Source organism: Tubulanus polymorphus, chromosome 4 (genome assembly GCF_964204645.1).
Source record: "Tubulanus polymorphus chromosome 4, tnTubPoly1.2, whole genome shotgun sequence".
NCBI lineage: Eukaryota > Metazoa > Nemertea > Palaeonemertea > Tubulaniformes > Tubulanidae > Tubulanus > Tubulanus polymorphus.
In genome coordinates this window covers 25,541,907-25,563,480 of record NC_134028.1, presented here as the reverse complement: position 1 = coordinate 25,563,480, position 21,574 = coordinate 25,541,907, and the positions used below count along the sequence as shown (strand labels likewise).

At 39.6% G+C, this 21,574-nt stretch overlaps 3 protein-coding genes across 3 annotated transcripts in view; 1 reads left to right on the top strand and 2 right to left on the bottom strand.

Annotated features, from left to right (window-relative positions):
• Window positions 1–2,874: 2,874 nt before the first annotated feature.
• LOC141904505 (uncharacterized) lies at window positions 2,875–3,960 on the bottom strand. The gene has a single exon (XM_074793095.1). It carries the CDS (start codon window positions 3,958–3,960, stop codon window positions 2,875–2,877), a length of 1,086 nt encoding a protein of 361 aa, XP_074649196.1.
• A 2,073-nt stretch (window positions 3,961–6,033) lies between these two features.
• Window positions 6,034–7,224, bottom strand: LOC141904504 (CX3C chemokine receptor 1-like). Its single transcript, XM_074793094.1, has one exon. The coding sequence runs from the start codon at window positions 7,222–7,224 to the stop codon at window positions 6,034–6,036; it is 1,191 nt and encodes a 396-aa protein (XP_074649195.1).
• A 531-nt stretch (window positions 7,225–7,755) lies between these two features.
• The window catches only part of LOC141903142 (WD repeat and FYVE domain-containing protein 3-like), a 35,964-nt gene continuing 22,145 nt past the window's right edge, over window positions 7,756–21,574 (top strand). The window contains exons 1-22 of the mRNA XM_074791123.1: window positions 7,756–7,827; window positions 9,055–9,272; window positions 9,890–10,288; window positions 10,709–10,901; window positions 11,199–11,385; window positions 11,494–11,660; window positions 12,823–12,878; window positions 13,373–13,519; window positions 13,835–13,932; window positions 14,088–14,254; window positions 14,648–14,737; window positions 14,828–15,021; window positions 15,112–15,250; window positions 16,561–16,804; window positions 16,885–16,971; window positions 17,317–17,551; window positions 18,137–18,351; window positions 18,935–19,290; window positions 19,491–19,709; window positions 19,929–20,107; window positions 20,586–20,814; window positions 21,335–21,495. Coding sequence (XP_074647224.1) covers window positions 9,087–9,272; window positions 9,890–10,288; window positions 10,709–10,901; window positions 11,199–11,385; window positions 11,494–11,660; window positions 12,823–12,878; window positions 13,373–13,519; window positions 13,835–13,932; window positions 14,088–14,254; window positions 14,648–14,737; window positions 14,828–15,021; window positions 15,112–15,250; window positions 16,561–16,804; window positions 16,885–16,971; window positions 17,317–17,551; window positions 18,137–18,351; window positions 18,935–19,290; window positions 19,491–19,709; window positions 19,929–20,107; window positions 20,586–20,814; window positions 21,335–21,495 — 3,948 coding nt within the window. The 5' untranslated portion in view covers window positions 7,756–7,827; window positions 9,055–9,086. The remainder of the gene's footprint in view (window positions 7,828–9,054; window positions 9,273–9,889; window positions 10,289–10,708; window positions 10,902–11,198; window positions 11,386–11,493; window positions 11,661–12,822; window positions 12,879–13,372; window positions 13,520–13,834; window positions 13,933–14,087; window positions 14,255–14,647; window positions 14,738–14,827; window positions 15,022–15,111; window positions 15,251–16,560; window positions 16,805–16,884; window positions 16,972–17,316; window positions 17,552–18,136; window positions 18,352–18,934; window positions 19,291–19,490; window positions 19,710–19,928; window positions 20,108–20,585; window positions 20,815–21,334; window positions 21,496–21,574) is intronic.

Here is a 21,574-nt window from a genome sequence, read left to right as displayed (position 1 = left end):
TTTTTCCTTGGTCCATTTTATGTCGACGGAAGTTAAACTCAGCAAGTTCTTCCTTTTCATTTTTCAAAATTCATGAATTTTTTACAAGTAAGTGAAGTCTCACAATTCGAATTTCATACGATAGAATTTATCAAAATGAAATCACAGCACTTCGTCTGTTTTATACGTCAGCCATCATCAGGTGGAATGGTAGTTCCACTTTATCTACAGTTCACTCGGATTAAAGTACTTTATTCGACTACTAAAATAATTTCCGTTATATATGCTGTAAATCTGCTGGTATATCGGAAACCCGCTGCGCAGTAACCGATAAATTCTGAAAAAAATCAGACAGCTTTAAAAGATTAACTTTATTTGTGGATGTTTAATTTTAGACTTGGTGACATTTACAGCTCGTAATAGATCTTTTTGAATCGATTCTCGGCCCACGTGTTTCTTCATTTCATCCTTGTCGATCTTGTCTCTCGGCCGTGACGTCACTTATCGGTTAATTTTCCCAGCACGCCGTTCGAGCATCGCGGTGATGACGTCATTCGATGATTCCCTTATCCAATATTATGTCCTCTGCGCGCAAACTCCATCATGCAATCGATGAATCTTGAATAAACATCTTCAGCTAACGCGTTATAGCAATGATTGACACCCGTTTCCACTATCGAGCGTTTCGCCAGTTATGACGTCAGCGGAAGTCATTCGCTGCATTTCGAATATGAAATATTCAGTCGGTTGATGGCTTTTATCTACGAGTCGGTAAGATTCCCAGCACGTGGGTGAAACCGTTCAGTTCTTACCAACAACAACTTTTTTCTAGCCGCGGAGATTTGCTCGAATAGCTAGAAACCATTATTCCCAAGGCGGCTGCTTGCGTCTAAATATAGCTTCAGCGGTTAATAGCCGCTACTAAATTTAGTAACACGCAAGGAGACGATCCATATAACTGCCTATAAAGAGAAATGTGACCAACGACTAACTGTCAAATGGAATTGATTCCCTATCATTTTTGTTGGCGTTTATCTCGCTGAAATTCACAAGGATCGATATTTTTCTTTTTAATGATTTTATGTCGAACATATTCGGGTTTTGACTTGGTGCATGACACGTTCATGCACCAAGTCAAGCTAGGTCGAATATTACGCCTGAAAATAGTTTGTAAACGAGGAAATATCATTCTCGGAGACACTTATAGTCGGCTCAGTAACCAAGGCCATCTTGTTGACGTGTTAGCAAACAATATAGAAATCCCACTGCTCTGTAATCAAGAAAGCGACCACGCGGCTTGAGCGATATTCCAATGACAGCCGAGCCTATCATAATATTTTGTAACAAAATAATTTGCTGTCACGATATGTCGTCTTATTAATACGTGAATCAATGTACATATTTGATGTTGTAAGTAGGCCTATGTTTACTTCTTCATAAACTGTAAAATGATATGAACATCATCTACACATACGAGTAAAATACGTAGGCCTACAAAAGTATTAAGCAGTTTTATCCAGCTATACACGAAAATACCTACACGTTTGATTAAAACTAATTAACAATCGCCCTAGAAGAAGATGAACATTGAATAAATCATTTATTAAGCTTCACATTTACAAACATAATACGAATTTAATGGCAACGTGATCACGTGACCCACTCGTATAGTAAGCCGATTTCAATCAATACCGGATACGGATTGAAGCGGGGATTTTACGCGTAAGCACTAATTGCGTGAATTTCATTTTGGCATAAATTGATCCAGAATGAATAGCATCAACGCGTGGGCAGTCAGTTCTAGTACTAACTACGCCGTGTAACAAGAGATGCCGACACGGTCGGTAGATTGTGTGGGGGAGTAATAAGGAGTAGTTCCGCGTTGTCGGAAATAGACGATCAGGCTTCAACGGCTCTATGCGTGTGTGTGTCTGTGTGATCACGAATATTAAATAGATTCATATTCCCGAATATATCCAGTAGCTATTTGTTGTTTGTTAAAGCGGGCTTGTATTATGTCCTGTCGTATTGGAGAAGAGAGTAAAACGAGCAGTTACATGTTAAATATCGTCAGAATGATGCTGTCATCCTCAATCACGGGTTTAATTCATTTTCACGTTTCATTAGTTAATCAAAAATTGCTGACGCATAAAAAAAATCGACCGTCTGCCCAGTTAAACTATAGGATGACGTCACAGATAGGTCTCCTACACCAATTCCATAGTACATTTTTGTTTGTTTTTGCTTTACGTCGTTTGGTTCACAAGACTGAACCTAATGAATCATTCATTTAACCTCGCGACGGGACCACAGCCTTTGAGATGTGACCCTGTAAGCAGCCGACAGGACTCGAACCCGTCACCTATCACTGATACGTAGTTTCTGGGTGAATAGGATATGATTTAATAGAATAAATCTATTTACACTCCAAACATGTCCATGGTATATACACGGATGAAAATTTACAGCGTTTACAAGATAAGATAAAGATTATTTTATTACTCTCTTGCCATTTCCGCGGTATGTGGAGGGAAAAATAATTTGGTTTATAAATATTTACAAAAGAATACAAATATACAGTCGCGGCATCTACCGGTAATTCGTAAAACTAATCCGCGGGAGTTCAAACACACACACAAAACAGAAACACGTTTTTTATACAATTATTTGTTATCTATTTATTCATATATAAAAGAAGCTTACATCCTGGTTAACTTATAAGTTTATATATATTGTTGTGTTTAGTGAATATCTGTTCCTTCTGTTTCATTAGAAAAAAACACATTTCATAGATTTTACCAGCAAATGTCTTTAATGTTAATATTCTTCTTCTTCAGAAGACTATCGCCAAAACTCGTCGCTCTCTTCGATGATTCAGGTTTTGCCAGCATGCAATTAGACTGATGACCCGATGTTATCAGGCGTTTCGTATGTATCGACGCTTTTTTCCGGGCGCAATTTCAACAACGGTTTCCAGACCATGTTCAAAAATGCCAACCGAAAATCGGCGCTCGCCAAACAATAGAGGAAGAAATTCACCACGTAATTGATATCGTAAATTGTGCGCACGACAAAAGTGATTTTGTTGGTATTTACGTTTACAAATAGATTGAAATGTTTACAAGCGTGAATGATCAGAATCGAGCAATGCGGAAGTGTAAGAAGTGCGCACGCAAACGTGACGGCCATCAGCATCATAGTGGCGCGACTCGTGCGACTTCTGCGCAACTTCCGCATCTGTCTCGATGTCGGCGCCAGATAACTGTCCGATTTCAGGCGAAACAGGATGTAACAGTTGAAAATGCAAATGAACGCCAGCGGAAAAGGACCGATGATGACCCCGGCGCCGAAAAAATACCAATTGCACGCGGAAAGCTGCATTCGACACGCACCAGCTTCCGGTTCGTAATGAACTTGATATACAAAAAGTATGGTGATTATTGTCATAATCAAAGTCAAAACCAATGCCGCCTGCATCATTCTTTTTGGTGTACAAATCCGTTGCGCTTGATTCGGAAAACAAACGACAAGAAAACGTTCAACAGATATCAGAGTTACAAGCCAAACACCCGTAAACGAACCTATCGTGAACAGTTCTACAAATACACATTTCGCGGTATTGTCCAAAACGACTATAGGCCCAACTCCTTGGTCTTCAGCGATGAAATTCAGCCAAATCGGTATCCGAGTTACTAAAGCGAATGTATCTGACACAGCTAACACCAATAAGATACTTGAATATCCACAATGCCTCAGTTTCGCCGTCCGAATCAGTACTATTATCGCCAGAATGTTCCCAGTAACTCCAACGAGGAAATTAACGGGCAACATCATCAGTATAAAAACGCGTCCGCCCGGTGTGCACACGTCGTAACCATTCGTTAGGAAATAACTCCAATAACCCGGTTCCTTGTTGGAATCTTTTGGTAAAACAGTTGGAAGAAGGGTAGTCATTTCACCGGCAGTTTGATTTTCTGTCATCTTGCCGCGTCGTTATCAGAGTATGACTGCTTCAACTGACATTGATCCACACAATACGACTCGGAGCCGGTCGTGCAAAGTCTAATTCTGGATGGATCGTTTAAAAAATAACTTTTTCCTGGTGTTATCGGCGGCTATTGATCTCATGTTTGCGTCTTTTCGCTGTTCTAGGTGATAAATGACTTATAAAAAAACCCGGTACAAAATTATATATCTATTTATCCTTCAGATAGAAATTTGATGGATAATAAAGGACCCTGGATCCAGTAGGATCAATTGATTATCTTTTACTATCGAGCGCATACTGTCCACCATTACGATTTCCACAAATTTCCACCGCACTCAGTAACAGATTTTCACAGTTGTTATTTAACAGATGATCTGATACTCTTAATTTTTGCAATTATTCAGATGTAATTCAAAAGTTTTCCCGATAAAAGGATATATTTTGTCTTCAACCGAAGGTATGGGCCATTATCTATCTGAGGGTCGCGTGTTATTATGAAACACTCAGCATACTAAGGTGGCTGATAAGGGCCATATCGTAGAATTCCAGGGCTGGGTTTCATAGATGTGGGAGAAAAATAGTCCCTGGGAACATTTTAGAATTTGTCAGTTATAACCATGGTTTCTCATTGTTACTATGATGGTTTTCACCCAAACTGAGGATTTACCCCTAATGATAACTTTGATACTCAGTCTGTGAAACCGGGCCCAGGTATTCAAATGAGGGCACCAGAACGCCATAAAGCTAAACCGAAAAAAACGTCAAATTTTCTCTGAAACGGAATTCCTTGTTGGCGACCCCGCCAAAACGACGAAAAACGTCAAACATCTGAAATTTCGTTTTGATCGCGCCAAAACAAAGAATATTCCGTTTAGTGCCACGCAAGAATATCGCGCATAATGAGCAAAGGTCGTCGAAAAGTTATGGACACAAGATGGCTTGAAGAAAACCCAGGAATGCGGAGCGATTGGTACCTTTTCGGCGCCGGGGACATCATCGGTCCACTTCCACCTATTGTTCTCACGTGGCTACTAAATAAAAAAGAAATCTTTAATCATAAAAGTAGGATAGACATGGTCTTGGATTCAACCTTCAATAACTATGAGAGGGATGTGTATTCATCTAAGCCGGTTTTAGTGAATGTCTAACATTACGATTACGATAACGATTTTACTTACAATCCAACCATTTCCATGGTATATTGCGGAAAAATATTAAACATGTATAAACAACTATTTACAAAACTACACTAAAGTGATAACAATTTAAGAATAAAAACGTAACAAAATATTCATAAATTAACTATTTACTATTGGAGGGATCTATATACGTCTAAGCCGGTTTTAATGCATTTAGCCAATTGGATCGTTGGGTTTTCAAAATATCAACGGTATTAAGGTATTCAAATTCAAATAGTTTTTGCTGGGTTCATCAAGTAAGATACAGTCAAACAAAAGTGGGATTCATCACCTGAAATATTACAAGCAGGGCATATTCTTTCAGCTCTGACTAAATGGTCTAAATGAAGGTTTGGAAATTTGTCCACAGGTAAAATGTAGGACCCAACCCTAAATTCAAATAAACTAGTTACTAAGTCATCAGCAAGTTCTATTATATACTTCTCTAACCTGACATCATTTTTATATTGTCTACAATATAGTGCAATGGGATTAGTATTTATGGCAGCCACGGTTTCTTGAAGATGCTAGTCACGGAAAATCTGTTTAATTCGTATAGGAAAAAATTTACTGTTTGTCATAAATTGCTGCAACCAAATGCAGGATAAATCACAAACATCAAAAGTTTTCTTTAAATATGATATAGCTAGGCGCTCTTAAAAATCACGGCATCTACCGGTAATTTGTGAAAAAATTCCGCGGGAATTCAAACACAAAACAAAAACACGTTATACATACAGTTATTTGTTATCTATTTATTCATATATAAAAGAAGTTTACATCCTGGTTAACTTATAAGTTTATATATATTGTTGTGTTTAGTGAATATCTGTTCCATCTATTTCATTAGAAAAAAACACATTTTATAGATTTTACCAGCAAATGTCTTTAAATAGATGTTAATTTATTCTTCTTCTTCAGAAGACTATCGCCAAAACTCGTCGCTCTCTTCGATGATTCAGGTTTTGCCAGCATGCAATTTGACTGATGACCCGATGTGCTACTATCAGGCGTTTCGTATGTATCGACGCTTTTTTCCGGGCGCAATTTCAACAACGGTCTCCAGACCATGTTCAAAAATGCCAACCGAAAATCGACGCTCGCCAAACAATACAGGAAGAAATTCACCACGTAATTGATATCGTAAATTGTGCGCACGACAAAAGTGATTTTGTTGGTATTTACGTTTACAAATAGATTGAAATGTTTACAAGCGTGAATGATCAGAATCGAGCAATGCGGAAGTGTAAGAAGTGCGCACGCAAACGTGACGGCCATCAGCATCATAGTGGCGCGACTCGTGCGACTTCTGCGCAACTTCCGCATCTGTCTCGATGTCGGCGCCAGATAACTGTCCGATTTCAGGCGAAACAGGATGTAACAGTTGAAAATGCAAATGAACGCCAGCGGAAAAGGACCGATGATGACCCCGGCGCCGAAAAAATACCAATTGCGCGCGGAAAGCTGCATTCGACACGCACCAGCTTCCGGTTCGTAATGAACTTGATATACAAAAAGTATGGCGATTATCGTCATAATCAAAGTCAAAACCAATGCCGCCTGCATCATTCTTTTCGGTGTACAAATCCGTTGCGCTTGATTCGGAAAACAAACGACAAGAAAACGTTCAACAGATATAAGAGTTACAAGCCAAACACCCGTAAACGAACCTATCGTGAACAGTTCTACAAATACACATTTCGCGGTATTGTCCAAAACGACTATAGGCCCAACTCCTTGGTCTTCAGCGATGAAATTCAGCCAAATCGGTATCCGAGTTACTAAAGCGAATGTATCTGACACAGCTAACACCAACAATATACTTGAATATCCACATTGCCTCAGTTTCGCCGTCCGAATCAGTACTATTATCGCCAGAATGTTCCCAGTAACTCCAACGAGGAAATTAACGGGTAACATCATCAGTATGAAAACGCGTCCGCCCGGTGTACAGAGACACGAACCATTCGTTAAGAAATTACTCCAAAAACCCGGTTCCTCGTACGGATTGACGTCTGTCGGCAAAATAGTCGAATAAGGGGTGGTATTTTCACCGAATTGTGTCTGATTTTCTGTCATCTTGCCGCGTCGCTATCAGAGTATGACCGCTTCAACTGACAAAGTGATGCATAATATGATTCGAAGCAGGTCGTGCATGTTTTTAGAATATGAAATCCTGTTTTACTGAATAGTTTTATTTTGAACCTGAAAAGTTTGACAATAACTTTTTCCGGGTATCATCGGTGGCTCTATTCATTCATGTATCTAATGTTTGTGTCCGTTCCAGGATATAGTTCAGTAATAAATCAATTAATCAAATACCCGGTACAAAAATATTTGTTTATCCTTCAGGCAAAAATTCGATACATGAAAACTAGGACATCACGCAGAAACAGAAGAATCATTTTGCATTGCAAAAATTGATAAAGCCTATTTGATGTAGGGATCGATGATCCAGTCTACAAGAACGCGCGACGGCAGTTCCCGCGGTTGAAAGTGGGTCGAATCCCGAATATTCATCGAAAGTGCCGGTCGCACTAAAACCAGGACGTGCTGCCCTCTATCGCCGGACATTACAGGACCAAGATGGCGATTTTCTGTCAGACTAAATTTGACATATTAATAAGATATCTAATTTTCAACGATATGCCACCCTATTTCCATTAATGCAAGACATTTAAGGTACTTGAATGGAGATAAAGGAAAAGATATGTTGTTCATGTGAATCAGTGGATAATTTTGATAGGGGAATTCAGCGCAGTTGTGATGATGATATCGAAGTTGTCAAAAAAGTCTTTTTACAGTACACGACTACGTCTCTCCCTCCACCAGTCGGTCCTCTTGGCTTTTGCCTGCTGACGACAGTTCGCGAGTTTCCTGACTATATGGAGCAATTGCATTTTAACTTAACCCCTAATGGTTATGTCCATAAACCTGAGACTCCTCGCCTGCTAACCCAACTCGACTGCCAACTGTCACAAAATAGTGAAAAAAGGCTAAGTTGCAGTCCTAGTATTATAGATCGTCTGGTAATACTGAATGGAGTTCAGTTTGGTAGGAGTATGTGACGTTTCCACTGTTATTGGGCATCGGAGGGATTTTAATTATTAGCAAGCCTAGGCCCTGCTGGAGACTGATTAAGATAGGCCTAAATCCGAAGTCAAAAATAGTGCATGTCTTTATATGTGATGGGCTAGGTTTATGGTAAACTTAGGTGACAGTAATGTGCACTGTATTCTATAGTTCAACTGATATCGCCTTCTCTAGGGCTCGGCCAGAAATCAGTTTCTCAAACATTGCAGATATACCGTACTCATAAGAGCAAAGACAAGTTGCAATGTGGTCGAAGATGAACTACATTTTTTACTCGAAATTTGCAAAACTGGTGGAGCCCAGAAAAGACCTTCGGACGGAATTTAGAAAATATCCTCTTCTAGAAAACGAAACCAATTCGGAAAAGTTCAAAATTATAATACGTGTTCCCCTAAATTGAATCTTTGCGATTTTGTCTCGTTAGGCTTTGAACATATAAGGCTTTTTTATGAACACTCGATTAGTATATTCGAGTATGCAAAACGTTTTTATGAGCATGGATTATGTCATAATCCGTCATTTTTATGAACATTGGTTATCATAATCGATTAGCATACTCAGCATACTCGCTCGGCGAGCAATTATGCCGATTATCTAATCCAACCGATATGGTGTTCTCGGTAGAAGTCGCTGCTGAGTAGGCCATAATTGAATAATTTCTACCTGGCGTTTTTATCAACCAACATACCCGGTTATGCTAATTGACACTAATCGGCTATATAATCTAAATAACTAATCTATTTCGATTTTGCTGGTTCATAAAAAGGCCTATAGATAAACCTTGTGTGAATTGGTTCATTTTCTTCTATATTTCAGTGAAACATTGTCTCAATTCGTGCGATTGAAAAATGAACATCGTGCGAAAGTTCGTCGGCCAATCACGGTCTCAACTGGATATGCATGCGCAAAATCAACAGGATAACACGCTGGGATTCATGCATCTGCGTAAACTATTCAACGAATACAGAACAACGAACGCTTCGGCTAAAGAAATGGAGGATAAACTATACAATATGCTACCTCTCTTTATAAAGGTCAGTTCATCTCTGCTGTAACAGAAATCAGGGAAAAGCCTGGGAATTTTCTTATCTTTAAGAAATTCAGGTAGGCCCTAATAGTCGAGGGGCTGGTTTTATAGACTGGTATTACCTTTAACCCGCAGGATAACTCAATTTTGTTTTGATTAACTTAGCCCCTGGGTTAAAAAGGTAATACCAGTCTATAAAACCAGCGTGAGGAGTTTTGTAAAAAAAAGCTTGAATCGGGATAAGTCGGGGTATCTCGTAAAATCAAGGATAAGTCAGGGAAATTTGTTGAAATTGAGTTTGATCGCACGTATAATCAAACATTTTCGATCTATGACTTGTATTTGATTGTGTTAATTGATTGGATTCTAAAAACAAAAAGACATTTTTTGTTTCGTCTATTTTGTCCTGGGGCCGGTTCCATAGTCAAGACTTAAGACCAAAAGTGGTCTTAAATCTTAAGACTGGTCTTAAGTTGTTAGATTGGCTATAGAACTAAGTTTGTTTTAGACTGTTCTTAAGTCTAAGCCCTCACTATGGAACTGGACCCTGATTTCCAAATTTAGTGAATAACAAAAAGTTGGCGATCAACTGACTTTTGAATTGTCGTCGTTGTTTTGTTGCAGGTATTTGGAACGGCTCACTCGAGCGATATGACGGAGAAATTCAGCGACATTCTACAGTTTACGAGTCACGTGTCGAAGTTGATGGTAAGCGAGATCCGTCGACGCGCGTCGAATCAGTCGACCGATGCGGCGAGCTGCGCGATCGTCAAATTCCTCGAGATCGAATCGACGGAGGAAGCGTCTAACGGCTGGATGTTACTGAGCGTCATCAACATTCTGTCGTCCGGTCCGACGAGTCTCATCGACTGCATGACCTCCACCTCGCTTCCCTCGACGCTCGTTAAATGTTTATATCTGTTTTTCGATTTGCCCGACGTTGAAAACGCCGATGAGAAAGCGCCGGAAAGCGAGTTCACTTCACGCGAACGAAGGATTCTTCTGCAAAAAGTTTTTGTTCAGGTAATGTATTCACGTAGGGCCTTGCGAGGATATACGAGCTAGTCCGAGGAACTCAATTCCATGAAATCTCTTTTTTAAAATCTCATCTAAGAAACATTTTCGAGGACCTCAAATCGCCTCTCATTTTGAGTGATACTCTTAAACTCTACGAAAAACTACTTCAATTTTGAGGAAGTCTAAAACTAATTTCCAAAAGTCTATTTATTTCTGTCCTGGCCTAATGAGCAAAGCACCCAAAGGCTTAATTAATAAAAAAATTACCCTTTCCATCATTCAGCGTGCAGTTCCAAAGTCGTGATCTGAGGAGTTAACTCCGAGTTGAATTTAGTTCATTTTGTAATGAGTTAATTCTTGAGTCGAACTGACTCGAGTCCAGGCTCGGATAATCTTAGTGTTTAACCATAGATAAATTCGTTTCAGGTTTTGATGCATTTATGTGGCCACCCTTCACCGGCTGAGGAGCTAGCGCGACGCGACGATCTCACGTTATTATTCAGCGCGATCACGAGCTGGTGTCCGACGCACAACGTACCGTGGAGGAAAAGCTCGGCCGAAGTTCTCATGACACTTTCCAGACACGGTCTTACCCCGAATGTTGTACAGTATATTCACGGTACGTTTACTGAGCGGTCTTCGGCGATAGATTGCTGAAACCAGGCGCTCGAACGTTGTTGCATCTTCCTCACTGAATACATCACTTTATCGGTTAGACCGAAGTTTATATAATGAAAGATCCCGCTTTGAAGGCCCTTAAAAGTTTTAAAATGGGAATGGGTCATTTACAAAGCCTTGTGTACCATTGAATCAGGTCTAAAATCTTTAAATGATGGTCGTGGTCTTTGAATGGCATCAGTCATTAGTTTTCAACTGCACATCCGAGATACAAAGTTGTTTTTGTATTGTTTTTCAGAGAAAGGCTGCGTTGTGTTATGTATCGACAACATGCAACGCGTTCAGGAACTGTCGCCGCTCGAGATTGTCGAAATGTTCGTCACCGTATTCTGTTTCCTGAAAGATTCGAGTGAAGTTTCGCAAGTCCTTCTCGACGACTTCAGAGCCTGTCAGGGTTACATCTTCCTATCGGAGTTCTTGCTTCGGTGAGTGGTCGACGATATCCTTCAACGAGAAAATGGTAGCAAAAATCCTATCTACGGTCTATTTGATCGAATGTCTGTAATGATTTATTTCTCTCTCTCTCCGTCCAGACTTGAACAGGATACGAGTGAAGAAGCTAAACAAGCGTTGAGGAATCTGGTATTATTAGTCGGTTCACTGACGACGTGTGGATTCATCGAGTTGAAACCGAGCAGCGCAAGCACCGGTTCGTTGTTTCAGCTACCCGGATTCGTTTTACCTCAACCCTCTGGAAAAGGTAAACGTCACTTGCAAAATAGGTTCAAGATTTGATTAAATGAACTGGTTCGTCTGCCCCGTGATAATAATTCTAATCGCTTATTGATTTTGCAGTATTTGGAGGCAGGTAGCATTTATATCTAAAGGTGTTATTAATGAAAGGTGTTTTCATGAACTAATCTTAGATCATATTTGTCTGTTCTTCTTGAAATTCTTTTCTTCTCGATGACATCGAGGAGATATCGGTATCGTTCATATTATATCGAATGAACAGTTTTTCCCGCTGTCTTTGCTTTCATGCTCCAAACTCCTGATTGAAAATTGAACCGTGGTTGTAAATAGTTGAGACTATTTCCAGTCTTGATGAATATCATCGATAGAAATCCACAATATCAATTTAAACAACTGCAGTTGTTATTTTTAAGTTTTAGGTGGAATCCTTCCACCCATCTTCAGTTAATCTCCACTTTAAATTAACTCTGAAGATGGCTGGAAGGATTCCACTTTAAACGTAAGAAAAAATCAGTTGTGTAAATTGATATTGTGGGTTTCTCTCAATGATGTCCTATTTCATGTTGTTGTTTGTCTCATTTGATTCACTGAGCCTACGGAGGAGACACATCGTACATAAAATACCCGGTGTCAGGACAATTGCCCCCCGGACAACGGCCCACCCCCAGACAATTGCCCCCCAAATTAAATCTTTTTAATCTTAAAGTAACACAGATAATTCTCCGGGGGCAATCGTCCTAGAATCGAAGTGTATATAGAAGACCCACAATATTGGAAGATATAACAACAAAATCTGTTGACCCCGACACTTCATAGGCTGCGACAAGTTTCTATTATTTCTAATGTTAATTATTTGGAATAGAAATAATCTTATCATTTTATGGGGCTCTGGGAGTGAAAGGTTTTTGAAATTCCCCCCCCCCCCCCCATGGTCATTAAGGTTATGGAAACTTAGTTGATGCATGTTTTATAAGTGTCTAGTGGATCTTGTGATTTTCTATATCTGATGTGACGGTCTAGACATACCTTACTATCCGTTTAAGGGTTAAAGGGAAAATTCTGAGGAGAATTCTGTGAATGTCGGGTGTGATTTGGTCGGTTTATGGGAAACATGCATTCAAAGCCATTTAATGATGATCGATATTTATTGAATGTTTCTGTTGATTTAGGCGTCAGTGTGCGTAATATTCAAGCATTTCAAGTTCTACAATCAGTCTTCATCAAGGTAAACTTCAATTCCAGGTTCATTACTCTGCATTCAGGGTTCTTACAGGATCAGGGAATTTGGGATTTATTTTTCCCCGCGGGTGAATTTACAGGAAATTCTGACTCTTTTCCACGGCTGCTTTTGCTTAAAAATCGGGCAATATTTGAATCCTGTTGTTGCTGGTAAAGAGGAGAATACACAGCTCCCTCTGAGAATATCTTATAATCTAATCAGGGAATTTGAATCCTGTTGTTGCTGGTAAAGAGGAGAACAAACAGCTCCCTCTGAGAATATCTTATAATCTAATCATGGTATTTGAATCCTGTTGTTCTTGCTGGTGATGGGTGGTACAAGAAACAGACCGAGAAAAAATAGCCCCCGCTGAGGATATCTGATAATTCAATCAGAGAATTTCTGATCTGTGTCGGGCGTCTTTGGATTCGTTGATCTGTAAGAACCCTGTACACATCGTCGATTGTTGCATTCGTCATAGTTTCCTATATAATTTTCAGTCTTCGACGACTCACTTGTGCAACACGATCTTGGACGTAATAAACAGCATTTATCACCAGGACAACGCGAATTATTTCATACTCGAACCGCAGCATACTCTGTCGCAATTTGCTGAGAAGATCCACCTTAAACCGGCTGAAATTCAGGTATGAAGCAACAACTGGTCAATCTGTGTAATGACTGTAGTAAATGTCTCCACATCTACTGGTATTGATTGGTCTTACGGATTGCTGTAGATTTTCTTACATGATGATAGAGTAAACCTTCCTTGCCTTACTCGGACAAACCGGATAAACAATAGGAAAATATGTTAAGAAGTCAGAATAATGATTTCATTTCTGTTCATTCCTATTCAGGTATTCGAAAGTCCGAGTTTGGCAAAGATTACTGTAGTTATGCTAATTAATTGCCATAATTCCATGAATTTGAACAAAATGATATTATGATTTATTTATTTGCAGTCAAAGTTCTTTGAAATGCTACATTTCTTGGTTTTCAACTTGAATTTCGTGCCGTGCAAGGAACTCATTAGTTGCAGCATTCTGATTAAAACGCAGACGTACGTATCTTGTATTCGCGGTATTAACATTATCATTAAACAAAATGCTAATGGGACTTAAAGGAAAGTTTAAGTCATCTGTGAAATGGGCCTTGAAACTCTGTTTATTCATAAACACTTTCAAAAGAGCACAATTTTAATACCGTTTACTTCAGGTCGGTCCAGTGCAGTATATTGTGTATGGGAACATTGTTGAAAATTCTCAAGCATCAAATCATGTTTAAAGATGTATTTCGAGAAGTGGGTCTGTTAGAAGTGATGGTTACGTGTTTGAATCGTTACGCCGCTTTACTCAGCGACGCTGAAGAATCCTCATCTCAAGGTTAGTCTATTCAGATATTGTCGCGGAATGATGCGATAGTGAACCTGTTTCTGATGACATTAGGCGTGAATGCAGGAGTCTTATGGGCCTTGTACAGGACCTTCAATGTTGCACTTTTCTGAATGAACAATAACTTTTTAATGCCTTAATATATAGAATCTTATTAACATAACTTCTATTGCATATAGGTCAAGGAAAAGCTTTCCATTTGGAAATGCTGTATAATGCATCTAACCCATCCAAAAATGCGACACCTCAATTGCTAATAAGTCTCTAGATAAGCCTTTCTACGATCAAAATAGCCCTTAATATGTCGCAAGACTTTGAACATTAGTCCTTGCATCCACTCCTGCACGTTCTATTCGTTGCATCAAATTCGTCGTTAATTTACAGGAAAAGAAGTACAAGCAAATGAACAACAGCTCGGTAGTTTAGTGATGGAAGGTCTGATACACGCTCTCAGCGGAAATTCGCCTAACGCAGGTATTTGTTAACATCATTTCTACATGATAATATGTTTTCAGAGACTGTATCTAAATGAATTCAATATCTCTACGTTATCTTTGTCTATAGTTGTATTTCGTGAATGCGGTGGTGCTAGATGCGCCCACAACATGGTTCCATACCTCATCTGTAGACAGCAGGCTTTGAACATCGTGCAACAGTTAATCGTATCGAATGGTGGCGACGACGATATGGGAACGTTACTAGGACTGATGCATACGGCTCCTGTAACCGCGTTAGAACTCAAAACACATATACTCAAGGTAAAACCAGTGATAAAGTTCTATTACTAATACTTGCGGCTGATACATTTTTGATCACGTGTTTAGTGTTTGCTTGTTTTATGTCGATAGGCTCTGTTGAATTGCTTAAGAGAAAGTCATCGTACTCGAACAGTATTCCGTAAAGTCGGTGGTTTCGTGTATGTTATGTCCGTATTAGTATCGATGGAAGGCTGTTTGGCAGATCCACCGCGAACACCTTGGGAGAATAGTACGTAGTAATCGATAATTTAGCAGTGCTTATAAGAATCTTACGCAACATTACTAGTGCACTGATATTGATCTCGGCGTTTCAGAGTGAATGAACAAATCCCACTGTTAACCCTTTCAGTGCTGACTAATTAATACCCTATAGTGCTGGAGATAATTTGAAAATTTTAAGAAATTCCACCCTAGTGTGTTGAATAACAGGAATAACACTATAGTGCGTCTACACCGCGGCGCGATGTATCGTTAGTAACTAATATTTCACTATGTTTGACAGGTGCTGCCATTTTTCAAGAGAGATAATTACTAATTACATCAATACACTGCAGTGCGGTGTACTAGCAAAATCTATCACTGATTTATACACCGCATTGCGGTGTAGACGCACTGAAAGGGTTAATGATTTAATCATCAGAGTAACAAAAAAGATTGTTAGTTGTCGAATAAACACTATAATCCATGTATAGGGCCTACTGTAGATAAATGAAGGAATCATTTTAAATTTCTTCATTTAAAAAAGATTGTTTCTCTGATGATGAAGTTTAGTCAAAACTGTCGGAAAACAAATGATTAAATCATCAACTGTGGGTTTTGTTCGTTAACTCTGAAACACTTGAGATCGATGTCAATATACTCGTTCATTTACACGACATTCATGTGAACTCATCTAGACATTCATGTGAACTCATCTAGACATTCATGTGAACTCATCTAGACATTCATGTGAACTCATCTAGACATTCATGTGAACTCATCTAGACATTCATGTGAACTCATCTAGACATTCATGTGAACTCATCTAGACATTCATGTGAACTCATCTAGACATTCATGTGAACTCATCTAGACATTCATGTGAACTCATCTAGACATTCATGTGAACTCATCTAGACATTCATGTGAACTCATCTAGACATTCATGTGAACTCATCTAGACATTCATGTGAACTCATCTAGACATTCATGTGAACTCATCTAGACATTCATGTGAACTCATCTAGACATTCATGTGAACTCATCTAGACATTCATGTGAACTCATCTAGACATTCATGTGAACTCATCTAGACATTCATGTGAACTCATCTAGACATTCATGTGAACTCATCTAGACATTCATGTGAACTCATCTAGACATTCATGTGAACTCATCTAGACATTCATGTGAACTCATCTAGACATTCATGTGAACTCATCTAGACATTCATGTGAACTCATCTAGACATTCATGTGAACTCATCTAGACATTCATGTGAACTCATCTAGACATTCATGTGAACTCATCTAGACATTCATGTGAACTCATCTATTTCAGTTCCACGTAAAGAAATTCTGACGTTGTTGAAATCGGTGTTCAGTACTCTTACGATCGCGATGAGGTACGAACCGGCCAATGCGAAGTTTTTCGCGACGGAAGTACGCTACGGGAGTCTAACCGAAGCGGTGCGGTTACTCGGCTGTTTCAGTCCGACCACAGACGTAGCCGTTTACGGAAACGATTGGCAGACGGCTGACGAGCCTCCTTTTGAGGAGTTCTTCTGCACGTTGAAAGAATCTAGGTAGAAAATCCTAAATGCCCGAGATACTGAGTGTTTTATCAGTGAGATTCTGAATTCATCGACTATGTTCGTTTTTTCAGGCTTCATCTTGATTTACCAAAAAGTTTGATATCTTCCTGTCGTATGATACGTTATCTTTACGATATGGCTTTAGATGCATTTGACAAGTAAGATTAAGGACACTTCCACGGTAGACTGCGTTTGCTTCGGAGCTGATTGCCTCTGATTATCATTTGCCGTGGACAAAATATTTCTAATTTACTCGTGACAGGGTGGCCACTGACCTGGAAAACTCAAGGAATCGATAAGATCTAGAAAAAACCAGGGAAAACTCAGAATTTGTAAATTGGTGGAAAGTGGCCACCCATTGTCTGATTTTCGCATGCCTGGACAAAGTATTTTAAGTTTTGACTACAATCCATCGTCATCGTGAAGCGAGTGCAGTCTGAAATCCAGAAATAGGAATTTAAGGCCGAAAATATTAAGAAACTTATTCTCTCAATTTTTCGCAGACCATTCCAAGTGCAAAAAGTCGCGGGTGTCAAACGCGTGACCTCGGGAATGGAAGGCTGTCAGAGCGCGATGAAAAAGACACCATCTTTAGGAAGTATCGGTAAACGCAATAGTACGGGTAGTTTATCGTTATCGTTGAATTCTCTACAGCCGGATCCGATCATCGTACACGCCGGCGCTGTTACTTCTATACTTCATCTGATGCCGGCTATCGAATGTCTCACCGATAAACAGGTTCGAATTCTTCGTCTTCATACAATACATTATTTCTTTAGTTCTTCAAGTTCATCTATTTCATAGAAAAGAAACAGATATGCGTTTACCGGTACCCAGTAGAATGTTTCAACGAAGTTTGATTTGATAATATGATGCGCGGGTAGAATAAATGGTAGGCTGATAGCCTATGTATACATTTCTATGAGGGCCAAGCGAAGCCTAGAAGGCCGCTGTAGTAAGCTCCCAGTCATCAACCAGGGTTCATACTACTCGAAATTGAAAAAAAAAACATTTCTCATGTACCACGAATATCCTCTAATTTGAAAAATTACTCTGAAACCTCTTCAATTTAGGGATAGTCTGAAAATTACACATTGTGTCGCGTCAATTGTGCAGAGATGTCTCCATTAGAATTAATTATTAATGTTGCTGCTGATTGTTGGTACATTTTCTTATGATATTTTGTCGAATATTCGAAATTACTGCGGCATAGACCTCTTCGAATTTTGATATTTTCTTCTCGAAAAATCCTCACAAATTCTGAATTACGCAGCGATGTATGAACTCGTTGTAGTAATGTTTTGCGTTGGATATTTATTATAGTTGGCGTATGAGCTTCAGGTTCACACGTGTGAAGTGCTGAAATCGTTGATGCGTAAAGAACGAAATCAACAAGTAATGTGCGAAGCTGGTCTTCCTCACGAGTTACTATCTCACTGCGCGGTGGCGCTGTCCGACGAGAATCATCTGCTGCACACGCCGTTGCAATATATATTCGAAAGGCTGGCAGCTCAGTCGCTTACCCCTAGAGATCTTAGGTAACAATTCATAAACTTTTTCTCTTTAAATTTCCTAGGTCGAGTTTCATATGCGTGGTGGCAAAATAATCCCCGGGAACATTTTTAAATTTGTCAGTTATTACCGTGATTTCTCATTGTTACTATGGTGGTTGTCGCCCTAATTGACAATTTACCCCATACCCACTGTCTATATGAGTAAAAATCCAACAATAAATGAATGAATCCCAAAACAATAAATGAATGAATCTAAAAAGTTTATTTAGAAATTAGAAATATTTCAGGTGGTTGCTTCTTATTTAATCAGGGATATACTTGGAAAATTCATTACATTTCGCATATTGCATTTGCCAAAGGCAACTTTCTTCAGCAATTTCCCTTGAAAATCACCTTTATCAACCAGTCACCGCTAAAATGTTGACTGTTGCATGACGATATCTGTTCATTTCCATTGGGGAAAATTGAAAAATCACCCATGAAATACTTGGGAAAAACTTTGGAGTTTTGAATTCATATAACTGTGTGAACCATGCAATGGAGTCACTGTCTATATGAAACATAACCGGAGATATTACGCTGTATCAATAAACGTTGTGTTTTCCAGAGATTTCTTGCGTCTCGACAATCCGTTATCGTGTCTCGATCTCGACGAGAATTACGACGCGTTGTACGAAAGCTACGACGGCGCCAACAACGCCGAGAAAGAAATGCTCAAAACGTCCGGCGGTCCGGTGCCTCTAACCCGCGTCAAATGTTTAGTTTCGATGACGACGCCGCGCGACGTACGATTCCACGGAACGACCTTGACCCCGACGTTCGTAGAGTTCGATATGAGCGCCGAGGGATTTAGTTGTCTGTATTTGCCGAGTATCGCGCCGCAGGGTCCCCCTACCCCGTCTGTCGTCGGTGTCGGCATGGTCGGTGCTGCTGATACGGCTATCGTCGGTGGTATCGGTACAGGTAGGTTATAAACGATTCCCAGTTTCAGATGGTTGCACCTGTCGAACATAGAAATATCAGTAACTGAGGATACAACGCACTAGGGTGGAGTTTTCCCAAATGTTCAAATCATCTATCATTTTAGAGTATGAAAGCGTCGGCAATGAAAGGGTTAAGACCCGACCCTTTGATTCTGTTTCATTGAATTCACGATTTTCCAGGTGAAAGAGTCTTCCCGCCGCAATATGGCTTCACATTTTCCACGTGGATATGCGTGGATAAATTTTCCGATGTCGGTGACCTACACCCGGTGCGTCTGCTGACGATCGTTCGTACGATTCAAGGTCGCGATGAGAATCTCATCTGTTTGAACGTTTATTTGTCGGCGCGAGATCGAGCGCTGTACGCCTCAACGCTAGAAACGCTCATGCCTAATCAAGGTAAGTTATACGCCAGGAAAAGATAAATACTCCGTGGTGCCGCTAGGATTTTTTAAAGGGGTTCAGGATAAATACAAACAGAATTACTTTGCAGCGTGTCCGCCGAGTGCCGAAGGCAAACATTTCAGAATCCTTGAACAATTTGAGCAATAGGTTAGATTGGTCTGCAGTCTCTGACAAGTCAGAAAACTCAATCTCAATGAATATGATATTTTGTAGGTCTGGGCGATTGCTATAGCGACCCTCCACTCAATGAGAACACCGTAAGATTCTGGTGCCCGGAACTAACGCAAGAAGGACAGTGGCACCATCTGGTGTTGATATTCCACAGAGCCGGCATCATGAAAAACAGCAGCGTCAGTGTTTATATAGACGGTGAATTAGTCAACACTCAACGGGTAAAAATAAACTTCAAGACAAAATTAATCTGATACAATAAACCATGCTTAATTCGATGTTTTGGGACGAGATCTATCTCTGACTTGGAACAATTTTCTAACTTATGAATGCAAAGCTTTTTTGGCTTGAATGGCTCAATCTTTGTAACATGTATCGATTGTCTTATATAACGACTGCAGAACTGAGGCTTACAAGCTTCTCAACCTATAGTTACCGGGGGTATAGATGTAGTTAGCATACTACACACACATATCGACTTACAGCTACTGGTTTTACCATTAAAATACTATGACTTAGGTGACTTAAAGAATCCAGTTTTGGTACAGAAATTTATTTGAAAATTTGAAAAATGGGACCGAACATTTTCCTCAGAGTTGAGCGTTCATCTTTACGTAAAGCGATCCGACTTGCGCACTGGATTACTGTATGTATAAATTGAATTAAAACTTGTGTAAAAATATCTGTATTTGATTTCAGTTACACTATATTTCACCGAATCTTGGAGGCGGAGGAACGGCGAGTCCGGCTGCTGTGACGTCTGTATTCACGTATATCGGAACTCCACCGGCGATACGTCGTCAATCGGCGCTCGTCTGGAGACAAGGACCGTGTCATCTGATCGAAGAGGTTCTCTCCGTCAACCTCGTTCAAACGATATTTCGTTGCGGACCGAATTATATCGGCTGTTTTCAAGCTCCGTTTACCGGTATGTCATACGACTCACAGAGCAAAACCCACAGTTGATGATTTGACATCTATTCATGTATCTATTTGTCTTAGCGATTGTCTCTTAGTTTCTGTACCTAACTTTCCTTAGTAACATTTATATTTTCAAATTATGTCATAGTTTACTCGGTTTGGTTCCAAAAATTACTGGCAATTTGAGAAAAACTTGGGTATTTCAAAATGATATTTCCCAGTTTGGAAGTATTTGGGAATTTGATAACATTCTCCTAAGCTGGAAAATATTTGCAAAATTCATTTTACATCTCATGGAGCATAGTTCTGGGATGTCTATGTCTAAATCTCTAAGGGCAACTATCTTAAACAATATTTCTTGAAATTCACCTTTATTTAAACTGTCACCTCTAAAATGTTGACATCCCCGATGTTATCTGCTAATTTTTATGAAGGCCCCATTTACATTTGGGAAAATTGAAAATCTCCCATGAAATACTCGGGAAGTTCAACATTGAATTCATGTAACTATGGGAACAATGTTGCAGGTAAACCGACGCGTACAGACCCGGTTATAGAACTATGCGCTCCACTCGTCTCTGAAGATAAAGTCATATTCTCTCTACACGCTCATACGATGTCGCTGATGACAATCGCCAAGATTCGTAAAGTTTACAACAAAATCGACAGTAAATCGATTGCCAAACAGGTATAGATACCGTACAACAGTTCTACAGTTGTGAGGTAGAGTTAAAAATCAGTCAAAATCATTTCGTTCATGAATTGAT

Bases quoted from the DNA above. Each gene is read 5' to 3' on its own strand.
- LOC141904505 (XM_074793095.1), bottom strand. From the start codon at position 3,960: ATGACAGAAAATCAAACTGCCGGTGAAATGACTACCCTTCTTCCAACT.
- LOC141904504 (XM_074793094.1), bottom strand. From the start codon at position 7,224: ATGACAGAAAATCAGACACAATTCGGTGAAAATACCACCCCTTATTCG.